The sequence below is a fragment of the Sinocyclocheilus grahami genome, unplaced genomic scaffold (genome assembly GCF_001515645.1).
Source record: "Sinocyclocheilus grahami isolate Dianchi unplaced genomic scaffold, SAMN03320097.WGS_v1.1 scaffold67.1, whole genome shotgun sequence".
Taxonomy (NCBI): domain Eukaryota; kingdom Metazoa; phylum Chordata; class Actinopteri; order Cypriniformes; family Cyprinidae; genus Sinocyclocheilus; species Sinocyclocheilus grahami.
In genome coordinates this window covers 114,261-132,216 of record NW_015505246.1, presented here as the reverse complement: position 1 = coordinate 132,216, position 17,956 = coordinate 114,261, and the positions used below count along the sequence as shown (strand labels likewise).

Sequence of the window (17,956 nt, the reverse complement as noted above, 5' to 3'; positions counted from 1 at the left end):
TTTTTTTTCTAAGAATATTTGTGTACTGTATGTACAGTAAGGGAGGTATTGGCAAAATCTCACCTGTAGTAAGTCAGTCTTGTAAATAAGAAAACACTACAACCTTTTTCTAAAAATATTTGTGCACTGTAAGGGAGGTATGGAGGTATTGGCAAAATCTCACCTGTAGTAAGTCAGTCTTGTAACTAAGAGTGTACTACAACCTTTGTAAAACCCTTTTGGTAGTAAGTCAGTCTTGTAAATAAGAAAACACTACAACCTTTTTCTAAAAATATTTGTGCACTGTACATACAGTAAAAGAGATACTGGAAAATCTCACCTGTAGTAAGTCAGTCTTGTAACTAAGAGTGTACTACAACCTTTGTAACATAAACAAACCCTTTTGATAAATTACAGTAATTAAAAAAAATATGTATTTGTGTACTGTACATACAGTAAAGGAGATATTGACAAAATATCACCTGTAGTAAGCCAGTCTCATAACTAGGAATGTACTACAACCGTTTGGAACATGAAAAAAACCTATTGATAAATTACTATATTTTTTCTACAGATATTTTTGTACTGTACATACAGTAAAGGAGGTATGAGCAAAATTTCACAAATCATAAGTCAGTCTTGTAACTGCAAATGTACTACAACCTACAAAAAAACTGCGTACAGTAATTTTTATGAAGATAATTGTGTACTGTACATAGGCCTATATGATGAGAGATACTGCCAAAATATCACATGTCAGTATCTAAGAACATACTACAACCTTTGGAACATGAAAAAGCCTTTTTTGGTGAATTACAGTAGCTTTTTTTATTTTTCTAAACATTACTTTGAATTAATTATTATACTTCGTTTTGTACTGTGAGGTAAATTTGCAGACGGTCCCTAAAGCAGTCGAATATGAAATGTGAAACTAACCGACAGAACAAGACGGTGGTAAAGAGGACAGAATAAGATGACAGTTAGGTTGACAGTAAAGACGACAGTAAGGATGACAGAACAAGATGACTGTAAGGACGACAGAACAAGAAGGCGAGTAGGAACGACGGAACAAGACGACAGTAAGGACAACAGAATAAGACGATAGTTCGGACGACAGAACAAGCTGGCAGAATAAGATGACAGTTAGGACAACAGGACAAGATGACAGTTAGGACGACAGAACAAGACGACAGTTCGGACGACAGAACAAGACGACAGTACAGATGATAGAACAAGACGACAGTAAGGACAACAGAATAAGACGATAGTTCGGACGACAGAACAAGACGACAGTACAGATGATAGAACAAGACGACAGTAAGGACAACAGAATAAGACGATAGTTCGGACGACAGAACAAGACGACAGTACAGATGATAGAACAAGACGACAGTAAGGACAACAGAATAAGACGATAGTTCGGACGACAGAACAAGACGACAGTACAGATGATAGAACAAGACGACAGTAAGGACAACAGAATAAGACGATAGTTCGGACGACAGAACAAGACGACAGTACAGATGATAGAACAAGACGACAGTAAGGACAACAGAATAAGACGATAGTTCGGACGACAGAACAAGACGACAGTACAGATGATAGAACAAGACGACAGTAAGGACAACAGAATAAGACGATAGTTCGGACGACAGAACAAGACGACAGTACAGATGATAGAACAAGACGACAGTAAGGACAACAGAATAAGACGATAGTTCGGACGACAGAACAAGACGACAGTTAGGACGACAGAACAAGACGACAGTTCGGACGACAGAATAAGACGACAGTTCGGACGATAGAATAGGACGACAGTTAGGATGACAGAACAAGACGACAGTACAGATGACAGAACAAGACGACAGTAAGGACGACAGAACAAGACGACAGTTAGGACGACAGAACAAGACGACAGTTAGGACGACAGTTAGGTCGACAGAACAAGACGACAGGACGATAGAATAAGACGACAGTACAGATGACAGAACAAGACGACAGTAAGGACGACAGAATAGGACGACAGTTAGGACGACAGAACAAGACGACAGTTAGGACGACAGAACAAGACGACAGTTCGGACGACAGAACAAGACGACAGTACAGATGACAGAACAAGACGACAGTAAGGACGACAGAATAGGATGACAGTTAGGACGACACAACAAGATGACAGAACAAGACGACAATAAGGACGACAGTAATTAAATGACAGAGAAAAAGCAGGCAGGACGACAGATTAAGACGACATCAACACACAACATACACGCCTACATATACTGATTTACCTGAACAAGTAGGCAATGACTGTAGACAAAGACAAATGTATAGTACAAAACACAAAGCAGTCGACTCATTTTTGACACAAATGGAACCTCATATTATGATGTGGTCCCTTTAAAAGAGTCTTTTACAACAGTACTTCCTTATGGCAATAAAATTAGAAGAAGCATATGCTGAATATGGTCTACTACACAATAAATACAATAGGGCCACATTATTGATTACTGTGAATATTAATATAAACCATGGAACAATTTATATTTAACTATCTCCCTTTCAATCAATCTGTCTTTGTTTCTCTCTGTGTTGTTTGTATTAATTAAAGGAACACCATCATCATTATGTGGTTTATGGAAGGGTAATTATAGCATTTATAAGTATCCTGACTGAACCACATTTGAGTTTGAACTGCCAGATTGTCTATGGCAGCCTCTCCCTTCCTCCATCGACACGTTGTGCATTCCGTCGCTCTCGCTCTTACACCTTTGGTTGCACAGAATTTTTTGAGGCGGCGTCATTGCACACCTGAGGTCAAGAGAGCATTGCTATAAAGCCATCATTCAATGCAATACTTGCTTAATATCACATGCAATAATATATGTTTGATTTTTTTGTATGTGAACCCAGTTAAAACAGATTTCAGTCCTGACTTTTTCAAGTAATAAAAAACGCTATTTACTGTGTGGCTTAACATAAAAGACTGAGGAATTAGAGAGACATTCTTGAGCTCTGTAAAGTGGATGCTGGGAGAAGAAACAACAGCATCAACTACTTGCAGGCTACTACACCACAAACACCAAATACATCAACTAAAATGTTCAGTGCCTCTGTCAGCTCATCGTGCCCCACTGGAAACGCAATCATCACACTAGACTAATAGGTTTCTGACTGATGTTTCTTATGGTATCCAACTATGTATAATCATCTGTAGTACAAAAAAACCATTTATTCTCTATTCTTTTGAAGAGATTGCAGTCAAATTATTATTTACAGAACGTTAAGCTTTCTAAACCTCTGGGAAGCCTCCTTACTGAAAACGGGAAACTTATGATATAGCGAGTATAGTAGCACCATAGCACCACCTAATGCCGAAGCAGCAGCATTACCAGTGGAGTCGGTTTGAACGTGAATTCCGCATCACTGAAACACACTTCACGTTTTTTGGTGGAACTACCCTTTTTTGACAATAACATGTAGGCCAATGTGACTGACATTTAATGTTATAGAGCTGAATTTGTATATCTGCACAGCATTTGCTATTTTGACACCCACCACACACATAAGTTTACTAAATGTTTAATCATTCTAAAATACAGATTCAGAACGATAATGTTTTTATACATGCTAGCCATTTTGACATTGTCATGTTTTTTTTTTTTTTTTTTATAATATATTGTGTTTTATTCTAATTTCTCCCTTCAAACTGATGCTTCATGTGTTTAGGAGTCAAAGCCTTCATGTTTCAAACTGTTGTAGAACAAGGAAAAGTTCATGGTGCATGGGAAAGAAGATGTCCCAAAAGGAAAAGGAATGAAATAAAAAACATTCCTCCCCCTGACATGATGACTAAAGTTTATCCTCAAAATATTAAATTATGAGAGGTCGCTCCTTCGGAACACAAAAGGAAAGTGGGTGTCAAAGTTGTCTGCTGGTCACACTGCCAACTATTTCATTACAGTCTGCCTCCCACACACCAGAACAAAAAAATAGAAAGAAAGAGGACAAAGAAAAAACAAACATATTCTAGTTGGGGGGGATTTCAAAAGTAAGAAAGAAAACAAGCTGACTGACCATCCAAAATACAGACTAAATATCTACTGAATATATTTACTGGATTTATTTATTTTTAAAAATAGACAAAATAATTTAAAAAGACAAGAAACTAAGAGAAGAGAATGCATGGTGAAGTGCATGCATTGCCATTTATTAATTATTTTCTTGAATTTATGATTTTTTGGCTACCAGTAAAAGTCTACACTTCAATAAACACATTTCATGTTTAAATCTATCCAATTTTACCCCATAATCAGAGCAGATAAAATGTGTAGTTCACGAATTCTGAAACACAGGCCTGAGTATCCAGACATGAACACATGGCATTTCCATTCACATGCTTTACTATGTATGTGTTACAGTCTAATCAGGAAGCAAAGAAGCTATGGAGACTGACACACAGCTGTTATTGGTTATGTGCCCCAAATGTTATTCACACATATGTGAAAAATCTTGTGCAACCAAATGTTTTCTACTGTATAGTAAAGTAGTATATTGATATCAAAAGAGCTGAGCAAGTTATCGGCAAACACAGGGAAACTTTAAGGTGCTGATTTATAATTGTTCTTGAAATAATTATTCAAGTCTTGGCACAGTCATAAGAAAATCTTGAGCGTAAGACTATACTGAGCATTCCAGCTGTTCTTAATAATGACATGCATACTCTCTTATACAAGAAAAAAAGCCCACACACTAACATTCACAGTCTGACTATAGTCACTCAACACGAGCAACCCCTCGGCCATGCTTGCATGTTCAGCAGATGTCCACGGTAACCTAGACACTCCAGCCCTGCCTACCAAGTGTGAGATATCCAAAGTGATGAATCACACAAGTTCAACTGAGGTCATGCCCCGCTCCCTCTGCCTGAACAGGCCGTTTGGAAATGTTTATGATGCTGATGTGGAAATATCACTTTTCCACTTCCATCACATCACCAGCCCATCATTTTCTTATTTATAAGTTCTTTATAAAAACGCCAACATGTGCACATGTGGTTGAATCATGAATTGAATTTGTGTTGTGATTCCTTTCATCTTGCTTCTGATGTTCATCAGACCTAAATCACTTTGCATGCCAGACTTTATGATTTTGCACCTTTAAGCTGTGTTCACTCTAAATTGTAAAACAAGGTAAGATGACATTCCATAGCTTTCAGAATTACTTCCATAAATTATTATTGCTTCAAACTCAAGAGTCATCACTCTATCCTGACGCTTCTCTCTACCCAAGCCTAGAGCACTTTATTAGCACTGACCCTAGAGAATTGTCACTGACCTCAGGCCGTTGTTTTACTGACCTTATAACTGATCTTAAAGAATTGAATTACTGACCCTGTAGCAATCTATCACTGACTTGAGTGAAGAATCACTAGTTCCCAAACTTTTAGACTCCAAGACCCCCACACTAATCAATGGCCCCATAACTTTTCAAGATTTTTTTTATATAAATCACAATTTGTACGTGATGAAATGTTTATCAACTAGAAACTAAACCAGAAAAAAATTATATTCATTATAAAAATGCTAAATGTACTTATTAAACAAGCTTATTTTAATGTTTGACTTTTTTTATATATATATATATATATATATATATATAATTTTAAGTCATCTTGAGGCCCCTTTGGAAATTTACTGAGGCCCCCTAGTGGGCCCTTGCCCTAAAATGGTTTCAAATAATTAAAATCTAGCTTAATTGAAAAAGTTAACTCTCAAGATGTAAACACTATATTTATTATTTCAAAGTTCCTCTCTCAGCAACTGCTTTTTTCTTTCATTTATTTAATATAAGAACATACAGTTCCTCAAACTTTTGGGTTTAAAATTAACCTAATTATTTACATTCATGATCTTTTGCTGTTAATAAAAATTACAAGAAGATTCTGCATCGTGACACGTTAGAAAATATCTAAGCCTACATCTGAGGCCTTTGAATATGGTGGGACAATGGGGGACAATTGGGGTCAAAAGGTTGAGAATTACTGCCCTAGAGTGTTTATCACTTACCCTGTAGTGCGCTGTATACTTGACAGTGCTTTATAACTGATCCTAAATCAGTTCCAATCTGTGACCCTACAGCGTTATATTGCTGAATAGAATTCCATCACTGACCACAGAGCGCTCTATCACTTATTATGGTGCGCTCTATCAATTCAACGCAAACGGACGTCTACTTACCGCTCAAAACTGGTCACCGAGGCGAAGCAGTCAACGACGTTGTCCTAGTCACGCATGATTTGACAAATTCCCTTGAATGAGCCTGTATTTGTCTGGAGAATGTCTGGAAAAAAGTTTTGTTTTATCTAACTACTCCTGCGCGATGCACCTGCATATGCCAAAGGACTTTTTTCCCTCCTCAAAACTGTGTAGCCTGCAAAAATCCTCTCATTGACTACAAGCAGAGAAATAAAGTCATATATCCTTGGTTGTGCTATTAGCTGCAGTGAAAGTACTGCAGCCCAGACTTGTTCAGACGCCCGCAGCTAACTAAGTCCATCCCTAGACATTCACTCTCTTCTCAGGATCATCTTTCAGAACGGCCCGCCTTCTCACGTCACAGCCAATCAAATCAGAGTTAGCGGTGCTCGTGCGCTCTATGCTCGTGCCTGTACCTGCACAGGTAAATTATACGTTCATAATCAAATGTGTTATTTTCTCCGGGGCCGAGACATTACAGCGTCTGATAAAAATAGAACAGGCGGGACAAAATTATTATTTATATTTTTCAAACTAACAATCGTTTCTGTTATTTCCCTAGAACAGGCGGGACAAAATTATTATTTATATTTTTCAAACTAACAATCGTTTCTGTTATTTATATATATATATATATATATATATATATATACAAATATATATAATTTGGCAATGTTCAAATTAATCGCTATGAATTGATATTAGATGAAGATTGTAGATCCAGGGTCAAAAGTTTAGAGGATCACTCAGAGACAGTAGCACAGAAACTGTCAAATCAGTTTTACATTTTGGTAATGTAATGTAGCATATATAGGTTTACAATATACTCTCTCTTTTTCTCTTTTTCTGTCTCTCTATCACACATACATGTACACTTGTGGCACACCCAAGCATCTGTCCACACTCATCTGGAATCCAAGCCTAGAGGGCATCCATCCTTTTTAAGACATAATCTTAAACCTCACTGGTTTCCCTCTCTTTAATCAAAATGAATATATATTTGGGGGCGTTTAAACTGTTCAGGGTTTATTAAGGGATTTATTGTGCTAAACAATAGAACAAAAGAAGAAAATTATCATCAGATTTATTTTGAGGGCAGGCTTAGACTTGCCCTGGAAACAAAGGTTTGGACAGGGTGACAATGAGGTGGTATTTGGAAAAATTATGTGGTTTAAATTAGGCAGCTGTTTATGTTGGGGTGCTTAAAAATGTTTAAATTTTAAATGGACAATGTTATGTATGCATAACAGTATAACTGAAGCATTTCATTCATTTAAATAATAATACTTATTATTATAAAGGAAAGTATTTTAATATTAATATAATAATATATTATTTCATAAGGATATAATACTTTATTAATAATAACCATATATTATTAAGAAAAAAAGATAAATATTTGTTTATTATTAATTATATAAATATATATACAGGGTTTAAATTGGGCCGGGGCCGTCCGGGGCTGAACCCCGGCACATAGACTGTACTTTATGCATCTAGTGTGAGGCGAGGCTTATGCAGCCTCTCCAGGAGAAATCAAAACGCGCAACACTAAGAAACTCAGCATCCTAAGGTAAAAATTCCAAATGGAAAGTTTTTATATTTAAAATACAGTTAGTTAGGCAACATCAAACAACGTTTTCACCATTACGACTGTTTAATATTTCTATACACAGTTCAATAAGCAAAAACAATAATATTATGTCACATACATTTTAGGCGGAAACACAGCGCATCTCACAGCAACCAGCCGATTCATTGTTGATTGATTCCGTGTTTTGAACTAATCAGTTGAATCAAAGTTTCATTAGCTCACGCTTAAGCGTAAGATGAATCTGCCGTTTGAACAAATCGTTTGAATGAACAACTCAATGACTCACTCATTAAACACAACTGGTATTTGTATATATATATATATATATATATATATATACTGTATATATAAGCTCAATACCATAGATACCAAATACCAAACTAATAATGCACACATTTTCATTTCCACCATAATTTCTTGTTTGTATATTCAAAAATATTTAATCAAATGTAAGAATTTGAAATGAAAGTATTAATGAGATTAATGAGATTTGCAAAAAAACAAATAGAATAAAAACACACACACACACACACACACACACACACACACATATATATATATATATATATATATATATATATATATATATATATATATATATATATATATATATACTGTATATATAAGCTCAATACCATAGATACCAAATACCAAACTAATAATGCACACATTTAATACACATGATGGATTTGAAAGCACATTATTAGATGAATGCATTCATGCACATTAGAGTTGGATGTATTCTCATTTATCAAAAAATAAATGGAATAGCTGGAATGAAAACAGGATGCAGGATGCCACTCTGTATGTTAGTGAGTGTCAGAAAATAGGGGAGAAATGAACTGACACCCACACAAGCACACACACATTCCTTAAGGACAGGAATGGGGAACAGGCTTATTCAGTGTCAGCTGGGATGCTGAAAGATGAGAAAGTGAGTCACTTTAAGCAAATATGATCTGTCTGCAGTGTCCCTATGTACAGCAGTTTAGCAGGTGAAGGTGACCATGTCAGTGTATGACTCCAACATGTTTTACCTGCTTAAACAGCACACTAGCCTTCATACGTAGCCTTCAGGTGTGGTAGTGCATTAAGGTCAATGCTTTCTCATGGCATGCTTTTTCATTTCCATAGAGGCTGGGAATTTGAGATTTATTGTAATTTCAAATATTGAGAAGATTGAGATTCTGAGTAGAGATACTGTACATATACAATTTATTAACAGTGTTGTAATCCGATCAGATATGGCAGGAGAGCAGGACTGCACATGTTCACCAGGTTTAACATGAGTTTTTGAGATTGCATAGTTTTGAATACTCCGGCTCAGCTGTCCACTAAAATTCAAGGAAGCTTTGGGTGTTTTTCTTGTCATCTGTTCATCATATGTACAGTCAGACTATATTTATGCCTCTTATGTAATGCACAACTCCTTTCTCTCCTCATGGGACCTCTGTAATCACAACAAAGATCCTCATGGACATCTTGTCTGCTGTACAGTACATTGGTATTCTAATAAATTTTAGGAATGAGTGTAAATAATGACAGTGTTTACCTTTTTAGTTTAATTACACCTCTAAAGAGCTGACTGACCAGAGGACATTCTAATAGAGAAACGGAAGAAAGATAGTGATGACGACAACCAATCCTTTGTCCTGCAACAGATGACTGAAGAAACAATCACACACACAGCATTCAGGCAAACACACAACTTCTGCACATATTGCACATATAAACGTGTGTTCATATTTTATGATGTGGTTACAGGGCAGATGGTAATATGTCAGAGAGCTGATAAATCACTTAGCGTTCCTATGTCACTCAGAAGAGATGACGCCCCAGAACTGCTGACTTTAAATAGATTTACACTGAGTCAGTCTGACAACGTTAATTGTTTTTATGTTTTATTAGCATGAAATCTTGAAATGCAGTCATTCTGAAATACTGGGAAAAGGATCAGCCTGAACTCTCCCTAAAATCTCTCTGTTTCATGCTTATAAAAAAAGAAACACAACATAAAAAATTTAAATATTTATATAATAAAATCAAAATAATAAAATACGAATACTTTCCGTACCCACTGTACATGATAAGCAAGCATGTTAACCACTAAACTGAGCAATTCTGCCCTGCTAATATCCTGCTCTTTTGTCAAGTTGTCATTTTCCTCCTGGGCTTAAGAGGCTTAAGATGTTATTTTAGAGTCTCATGATTCTTTTTTTACACTTAAACCCATTGCTCCCAGCTATCTGTCTCTCTCCTAGTTTAATCATCCCATTTAGTTAACAGCTCAATGGGTCACCGACCTGGCATTCCAGCCTTTTTATACAGTACTTTCCATGCTGTACTTCCAAAGAACTTCTGTCAAGCCATCATGGAAGACAGTCAAGAATCTTTGAGGAAAAGCCAAAGCAGAGAGATGACATTTGCTGATTGCTTGGATTATCAATCAATCACCACAGCGCTGATGGTGTAGCTCCACTAAGAAAAGCAAGACAATTCTCTAGGAGTGTTAAAAAATGTGTACATACATGCATGCCTACTTTTTTTGGCTCTGTAATTACTTGTCAAGATTTGCATGTGAGATACTTAAATGTAAGTACAAGGCTTACAGAAACATGAATACATTTCTCTTCTATATAGATATATATTTAGGCCTATATATAATTGAAATTATTTGTATGAATAATATAATTGAAATAATTCAGGAAAAAGAAAAAATTAAGAAAGTGTTTGACTTGTTTAAGCAATGTATGGGCCTGAATGTAGAACATATGTATGATGTAAGTATCACTATGGGTTTTTATGGCCATGGTTGGTGGTGCATATTAGTTGTGCCTCTGTAGGTTACACAGAGTTCACAGACCCCCAACATGTGTGTGACAGAGAAAGTAAGAAGGGGGTGATAGATGTGTTTGGTTGATTTGCTACCACATTCTGGCATTTTTTCTTTTGAGGTTTGACAACTCTCCTACGTAGACATCTGGCATCAGACATCTACATAGCAAATTATGCTTATTAAAGTATGTATTATACCCATTTATTGCCATATGGATAATAAACCACCTCCGTGGTATATTGCGTTATAGACACTCTAAAGTGATAAAAGGAAACAAGCGTTTTGCCATGCAAAAGCTTGGTGGATAGTGGGAACTTTACATTTACATTTCACATTTCACAAGACAATTCCCTCATGAAGTATTTTAGATTTTATCTACAAGCTGTTCCTAATCAGACAAACATCTTTAGAAGATCTTGAGATCTGCTAAAAGGTAAACGTGAGTAATATTTGTAACAGTGTCTGCTAATGGGTGTGTATAAAGTGAGTGTTTGTTGGTATTAAAGTTTTCAGTCTCGATTTGCTTGTGTTGGATATGTGACTGAGTGCAGAGTCTCTAAATTACAGTCAAATGCAAACATTCTGAAAATGTCTTCATATAAATGTTAAATGGGTCATATGATGCGATTTCAATTTTTTCTTTCTCTTTGAAGTGTTACAAGCTCTTGGTGCATAAAGAAGATCTGTAAAGTTGCAAAGACTAAAGTCTCAAATCCAAAGAGATATTCTTTATAAAAGTTAAGAGTCAGCCACGCCTACCTAAAACGGCTCGTTCTAACACGCCCCCACATACCTACATCACTATGTGGGAAGATTTGCATAACGCCGCCCAAATGTCACGCAAAGAAAGAAGGCGTAACTTTTATGCTCACTGTAGTACTGTTGTTGCCGCCGCCATGTCGTGAAGGCACTGTGTGATTCGTAGTGAAAAGCGAATCTACTTTGTTTGGCCTTCCAAAAGAGGACGATATCTGCTTCGTCATGCCTGGAGCTGATCCGTGCTGGTCGCTGAGGAAATACTTCAACTTCGCGCTGTCTGGTCACTGAGGAAATACATCAACTTCGCGCTGTGGATCGCCGGATTGGCTTTCACCGTTGACGAAGCGGAGTCCAGCCCGGGGTCGTCACATGTAGTTGCCACAAGCCCTCCTTCGTCAAATCCGCCGCCTCTGCTCACTCTAGCCCTCCGGCCGTTCCTCACACTAGCCCCCGGCCTCTGCTCACTCTAGGCCACCGTGTGTGACGCTGTGTTTTGTTGTGAAAGCGAAACTACTTTGTTTGGCCTTGCAAAAATGGACAAGACTTGAAATCAGTGGTTAAGTTGTATTTATAACACTGTTACAGAACACTTCAACCCAAATATTCAGATGTGTGCAGCACATTTTATGGAGGACTGTTTCCTGATCCTGGGAGCGTAGACTACAATGCTGGCTGTTCTGACTCAAAGACTGTAAGTAAGTTTTTTATATTTAAAGAGTTTTTATATTTTATATATTTAAAGTGAGTTTTTTGGGCAGTGAAGAGCAGGGCTTGTTGTTTGTAATTTCTCCGATCACAAAGGCAGACATGGTTTTATTTTTAGGCGGCGCAATGCAGTATAAGTCATTATAATCCATAATTATGTCCCCACTGGATGCAACGAATGCCTCGTTTATAATGGGTTTTCATGTTTTTTAATCATCGCTCCGGCCTGACGACAATATGATAGGGGCGCGTAACATTTCCGTCACATGCTTGAGGTATTCGGCCAATCACAACGCACTGGATAGCTGGCCAATCACAGCACACCTCGCTTTTCAGAACGATGAGCTTTGTAAAAATCGACGCGTTTCAGAAAGGCGGGGCATAGAGGAGAAACAATAATGTACAGTATGTGGAAAATAATGCGTTTTTTTAACCTTAAACCGCATAAACACATTTCATTACACCAAATACACAAAATAATGTTCTTTTTAGCAACATCATATGACCCCTATAATGGATAAAAATAATGAAATATAATAAATAAAAAAATGATATATGTCGAGTAAAACAACAATAGAGACTTAAGTGAGCATAAGTCGCACAGATATTTCAGAGATTTCAAGGAGTTTAAGTGTTCCCTTTTATTTTAGATGATCGGGATGATCGTTTATGCAAAAATACAAAAATGTCCTTAAAAGCCTGTCCTTTTGACATAATGACATACCAAATTGTATTAACACATATTATAACAAACCATCATAGTGGATTTAGCATGTAAAGATACTATATTATTTATACCCATGATGATAAGCCTTGACAAAAATTATGAAGATGAATGCTACCTCCATCTAGTGGTGAGTTTGGTTAAAGGTTTACCATCATATAATAGTGCAAAATTAGTTATATAAAATCTAATTGTAACTTAGCTTGATTCAAATTGCATAAAATGTTACAATTTTGAGAATGTCACTAGTGTTTCCAATAAGTAACATTGTCAATGAACAGCTCCTAAGGAAACATCCTGATTGTTTCTGAAGAATACAAAATTTAGCACCATTAAGCTTAATACTAGTCAAGATTCCCATATCAATATATTACAGAATTAGGCATTCCACAATAGTACCTTACTATAGTATATCTTACATTAAATTTCATGCATTATGTTAAAGATGTGTTTCACCCCCAAAAAAAATCAAAATTCTACAAGCTGTTGTATAGTCAAATGCACTGTTTATGTGCTTGTTGGTCTTTTTTGGAACTTAGACCCTGGCCAAGGTATGCTTCCATTATATGGAAGTGGTCAGTCAATATTCTGCATAAGATCTTTTTTTGAAGAAAACTGATTAAAAAAAAGGCTTGTGCTCAGGAAAAAGGTGCTGGAATCCTCTTCCTCAACTAATATGCTGTTCTCTTTCTTATTTCTGACAGTAGATTGCCAAGGTATATGGGTTTTAAATACAGTGCATTGAAATATAAACTCACAATACAACTGATGCAATCTAAAATGTATTCATTCCTTTTAGGTCATATTATCACACAAGAATCTGTTTGAATGAGATCATGTTCTTCAAAAGGTTCCTCAGGATGACTTCGGCCCTTCTCTCGCCGTAAAAGTGTCCATGGTCAGTCTATGGTTTAGCGACAGGTATTTCTGCATGCGTAAGACAGGATAAGATGTATTGACTGTATGTGTTTCATGTTTGTAGCGACCGGAAGTGAGCGTTTGTCTGGGTCGTAGATTTATTACGTCCAGTGATAGGGTTGGACGGTAAAGCGATGGAAGGTTGCTGCGTGTCCTGTGTGTAGGGGGGTGATCGGGCTGGGTGTGAGTGTGTGAGAGCTTTTGAGGATGAAGTTCTGCTGGGCTGGGAAGGACACAACAGGTTGAGGGCAAGATGAGTCTTTGGGGACATTTCCTCAGTTTAGGTTGAAAGATCAAAGATTTCTCTAGAGTGAATTCACGGGAGGAGAGGGTAGGCCAGGCCTTCTTTACCTCTTCTGATTGGTTCTCTTTACCAGAAATGCAATGGCTGCTTATGAGTGAAGACTTGTGACTGCTGGATTTTGATAGCGGATCAGGGTGAGACTGAATAAGAGGCTTGTAAACAGGGGCACGAGGACGCCTGATTGAAGTCCCCTCCACGAGAAGATTCACTCCCAAATACTGAGGAACTTCTACTGCTGCCTGAAGGGAAAAAAAGACAAGATGTTGCATATAGAAAATAAAGTTTGCTTTTAGGACACTATTAGGACCCAAAAGCTATTAGATTTTCTGTGACATTTTCAAGACAATTACATTTTACCCCCACTGATTAAAATCTATCAATTTGTAATTATTTAAAAGCAGATATTTAATTGTCAAAAGCCACCAAAAGTTTGGAGTCAGTGTTTTTTTTTTCAAATAATAATAGTTTAATTCAGAAAGGACACTTTAAATTGATAAAGTCACAGAAAAGATATATATATATATTCTATTTCAAATAAACGCTGTTCTTTTGATTTTTTTAATCATCAAAGAATCCTGAAAAAATATCTCATGGTTTCCACAAAAATATTAAGCAGCAGAACTATTTTCAACATAGATAATAAGAAATGTTAACAATAACAATATATCAAAAATTCATATTAGGAGAATTTCTTATATTGTTTGCTGAAAATTCAGCTTTGTCATCACAGGAATAAATTAAATTTATTAATTTTATATATATTAAAATACAAAACAGTTATTTTAAATTGTAAGAACACTTTACAATATTACTGTGCTGTATTTTTTATCAAATAAATGAAACCTCAGTGACCAGACCATAAGAAAGATTTAAAAATCTGACCACAAACTTTTGACGAGTAGTATATATGATAAGTAGTTTGGTGATCTTGACATTGTGTATGTGTACCTGTCTGTATATGAGTTGGAAGCCGCCAGTGTGAGTGTTGCGGTCACAGCGTCGATCCAGCACCACCCGCAAAGTGTCTTCCTGTACAGCGGGGCAGAGTCGAGCTGTGACCCCTGTGGAGGGTGCCATGGTGGGGCTGGCATTGATCTCCAACAGCCAAGGTCGCAAATCCCGTCCCAGCATAAAGTCAGCACCGTAGAGCTCAAAACTAGCTTTGCGAGATTCCACACTGTCCTGTGCAGTCAAGAGAGTTTGGATAACGGCCTTTTGCATACCTGGAACAACCACCCCTTCCCACAGATCATCCTGGCCTGAAGCAGCCAACCAGGAGCGGAATTGTGAACATGACCACATGCACTCAGCGGGTAGACAAGGACTGCGATCTGGGCTTGGTTGAAAATGCTTCTGGATGGAGTTGTTGCAAAGATGTACAGAACTAAGGGTGGAAAGCAGAAAAAAAAGATTAATTGAAGCCTAATAAACAATCTCTCTTAAATGAATAGTTCAACCTGAAAATGGAAATTCTGTCATCATTTACTCGCACTCAAGTTGTTTCAAATCTATATGACTTTGTTTCTTCTGCAGAACACAAAAGTAGATATTTTCAAGAATTTCAACAGTTTTTGTCATTGCAGTGAAAGTCTATTGAAAAAAAAATTGTTATATCTTTTTTGTGCTTTACAGAAAAATACACACAAATTTTTAACTACATGCAGGTGTGTAAATGTTTTAATTTTGGGGTGAACTATCCCTTTAATGTTTGGCATTTGTTTTCTCACCTATCCAATGTATGAGTGGAGTAAGGCTGGGTGGAAAATCGGAGGTAGCACTCACGGTAGAACCACACAGTAAGAGGGTTCCAGTCTGTGACCAGGAACCACTGTCTTACATCAAACTTAGTGTCATGCACGAGGAGAGGCCGCTCCAAGTACTTCTGCACCACCCACTTACTGTCCTTCATGATGCCATGGTCTGCATTTACTAAACTCAATATCTCATCCAACCTGTTCATGCACATTATACCTATAACAGTAAAGTCAAAGTAAATTAAATAGTTTTGCTGTATTTTTACTCCACTTTCCTTCAGTCTTCACCTACTCACCTCTGCCTCGTGACTTGGCCCCAGGTTTAATGATCCAGATGTTGCAGAGTCCATCAGTCTCCATCTGAGGGCAAACACGACTCATCTGCTCCAGCATGCATTTACAACGCTCCACATAAGCTTCACAGCCCTCTATCGTCAGTCCTTCACTGCAAAGGAAAATAGCAAGAAAACTTTAGCACAGATTAGGCAAAAAATAGATATGAGGAAATACTAAATTTCAATACTTTTGCATTCTTTTCTAAATCCTTCGTGCTCCCTCAAGATTCTCACAAAACTTTTGTGTGCTCTCACAAAACGTTTTTGTTCCCCAAGCTTGCAAAACTTTTGTAATGTTTTTATTATTTATTAGCTCTAAAAAGGGGAATATTTATGATGAATTATAACTAGTTATGATTCATAATAAATATTTAGATTATATCTTCGAATTAACTGTAGCAGAATCAATATTACAATTATTTGATCTGTCCGACTTGTGTCTCAAAACCTGGGTATGGCTCTGCTGTCGTTAATTCCTCTGTGCTGTGGGCGGTCAGAGGTGCAGTCGCGCTGTCATTTATGCAGGTGGAGTTGTTAGAGACTGTGTACACGGCAAAGTGTTGGTCTTCTGTTAGTTCTGTTCTACACATCTGCTCCTTGACTACTGGCATGACTGAGGTTATGGTGATGACCTTGAAGGGTGCTGTTCAATGAAGTGATATGTACAAACAGTTTGCGGAGTGTAGACCAGACACCTGTTATCTCGGTCGCAAATCTGCACAATGTGTGTGAAGCAGGATTTCTTCGCTGCCAGGTACCCAAATAAAAATATGAACAACAGGGTTTCTTCGCTGTTGTTATACAAATTTCACTTGATCAAGGTTTTTAAAAACTCCCATTTACATTTCAATCAGTCTACTGGCTCGCAGTGTTCTTCTGATCAAATCTGCATTAGGTGACACATTAGATAGCTACTCTAACGGTTAAACCTAAGGGAGTTAGATCGTCTAGTTAAATGAAATTGGAACTTCACAATGACTTCAATCTAGCGATACTATCAAAATAAGGCCTTTAAAAGATGATAAGAGGAGCATCGCTCAAATCTATCTTTATCGCAATGCAGGAACATTTCTTCGTTCCAACCAGCGATTTTGATAATATTAAAATGTACTGCAAAGAGATTTCTTCGTCTTTAGAGAACAATTTTAATATTATAAACTGCAGTTTACTTTAATATTTCACAGTGACTAAATGTTAGACAGATAGAGGCTGTTAAAATACAGTACTGGAGGTGGCTTTTAACCATCCGATCCAAAAGAGTGAGTTCGCGCTGCGACTCGTCTCACTCTGCGCGCATAATATAAAAACACAAATAAATTGATATTGTTTGCTCACAAACCAAGTTTGAATGTCGCCCGTGTATCTCCACCAAAACTGTAATGTTTATTATTTATTAGCTCTAAAAAGGGGAATATTTATGACGAATTATAACTGGTTATGATTCATAATAAATATTTAGATTATATCTTCGAATTAACTGCAGCAGAATCAATATTACAATTATTTGATCTGTCCGTCCACCGAGCAGATAATATAATCATTCATCAATTCAAGGAATGTTTATTTTTCTGGCCACGCAACAATAAACTGTCCTTCTTTGTCAAGTGCTCGCATTAATTTAGCAAATGTAGCAAGGGTTCACACATTCATTGACTTCAAACTGTGAGCAGCAAACAGAGACAATCCGTTGTGAATATAAGGGATTTAATAAATGAAACTATATCTAACATATAACTAACTAAAACATATATACACAGAATGAAACATAGTAAGGAAAAGAGAGAGAATAGGAAA

At 36.9% G+C, this 17,956-nt stretch overlaps 2 protein-coding genes across 2 annotated transcripts in view; both read right to left on the bottom strand.

Annotated features, from left to right (window-relative positions):
• col7a1 (collagen, type VII, alpha 1) overlaps positions 1-6,507 on the bottom strand; it is a 92,990-nt gene extending 86,483 nt beyond the window's left edge. Inside the window, exon 1 of the mRNA XM_016272084.1 lies at positions 6,216-6,507. The gene's annotated coding sequence lies outside the window, so the exon portion shown is untranslated. The remainder of the gene's footprint in view (positions 1-6,215) is intronic.
• A 6,790-nt stretch (positions 6,508-13,297) lies between these two features.
• ttll3 (tubulin tyrosine ligase-like family, member 3) overlaps positions 13,298-17,956 on the bottom strand; it is a 14,798-nt gene continuing 10,139 nt past the window's right edge. Inside the window, exons 9-12 of the mRNA XM_016272083.1 lie at positions 16,124-16,272; positions 15,801-16,044; positions 15,022-15,457; positions 13,298-14,312 (exon numbers count right to left, since the gene is read on the bottom strand). Coding sequence (XP_016127569.1) covers positions 13,707-14,312; positions 15,022-15,457; positions 15,801-16,044; positions 16,124-16,272 — 1,435 coding nt within the window. The 3' untranslated portion in view covers positions 13,298-13,706. The remainder of the gene's footprint in view (positions 14,313-15,021; positions 15,458-15,800; positions 16,045-16,123; positions 16,273-17,956) is intronic.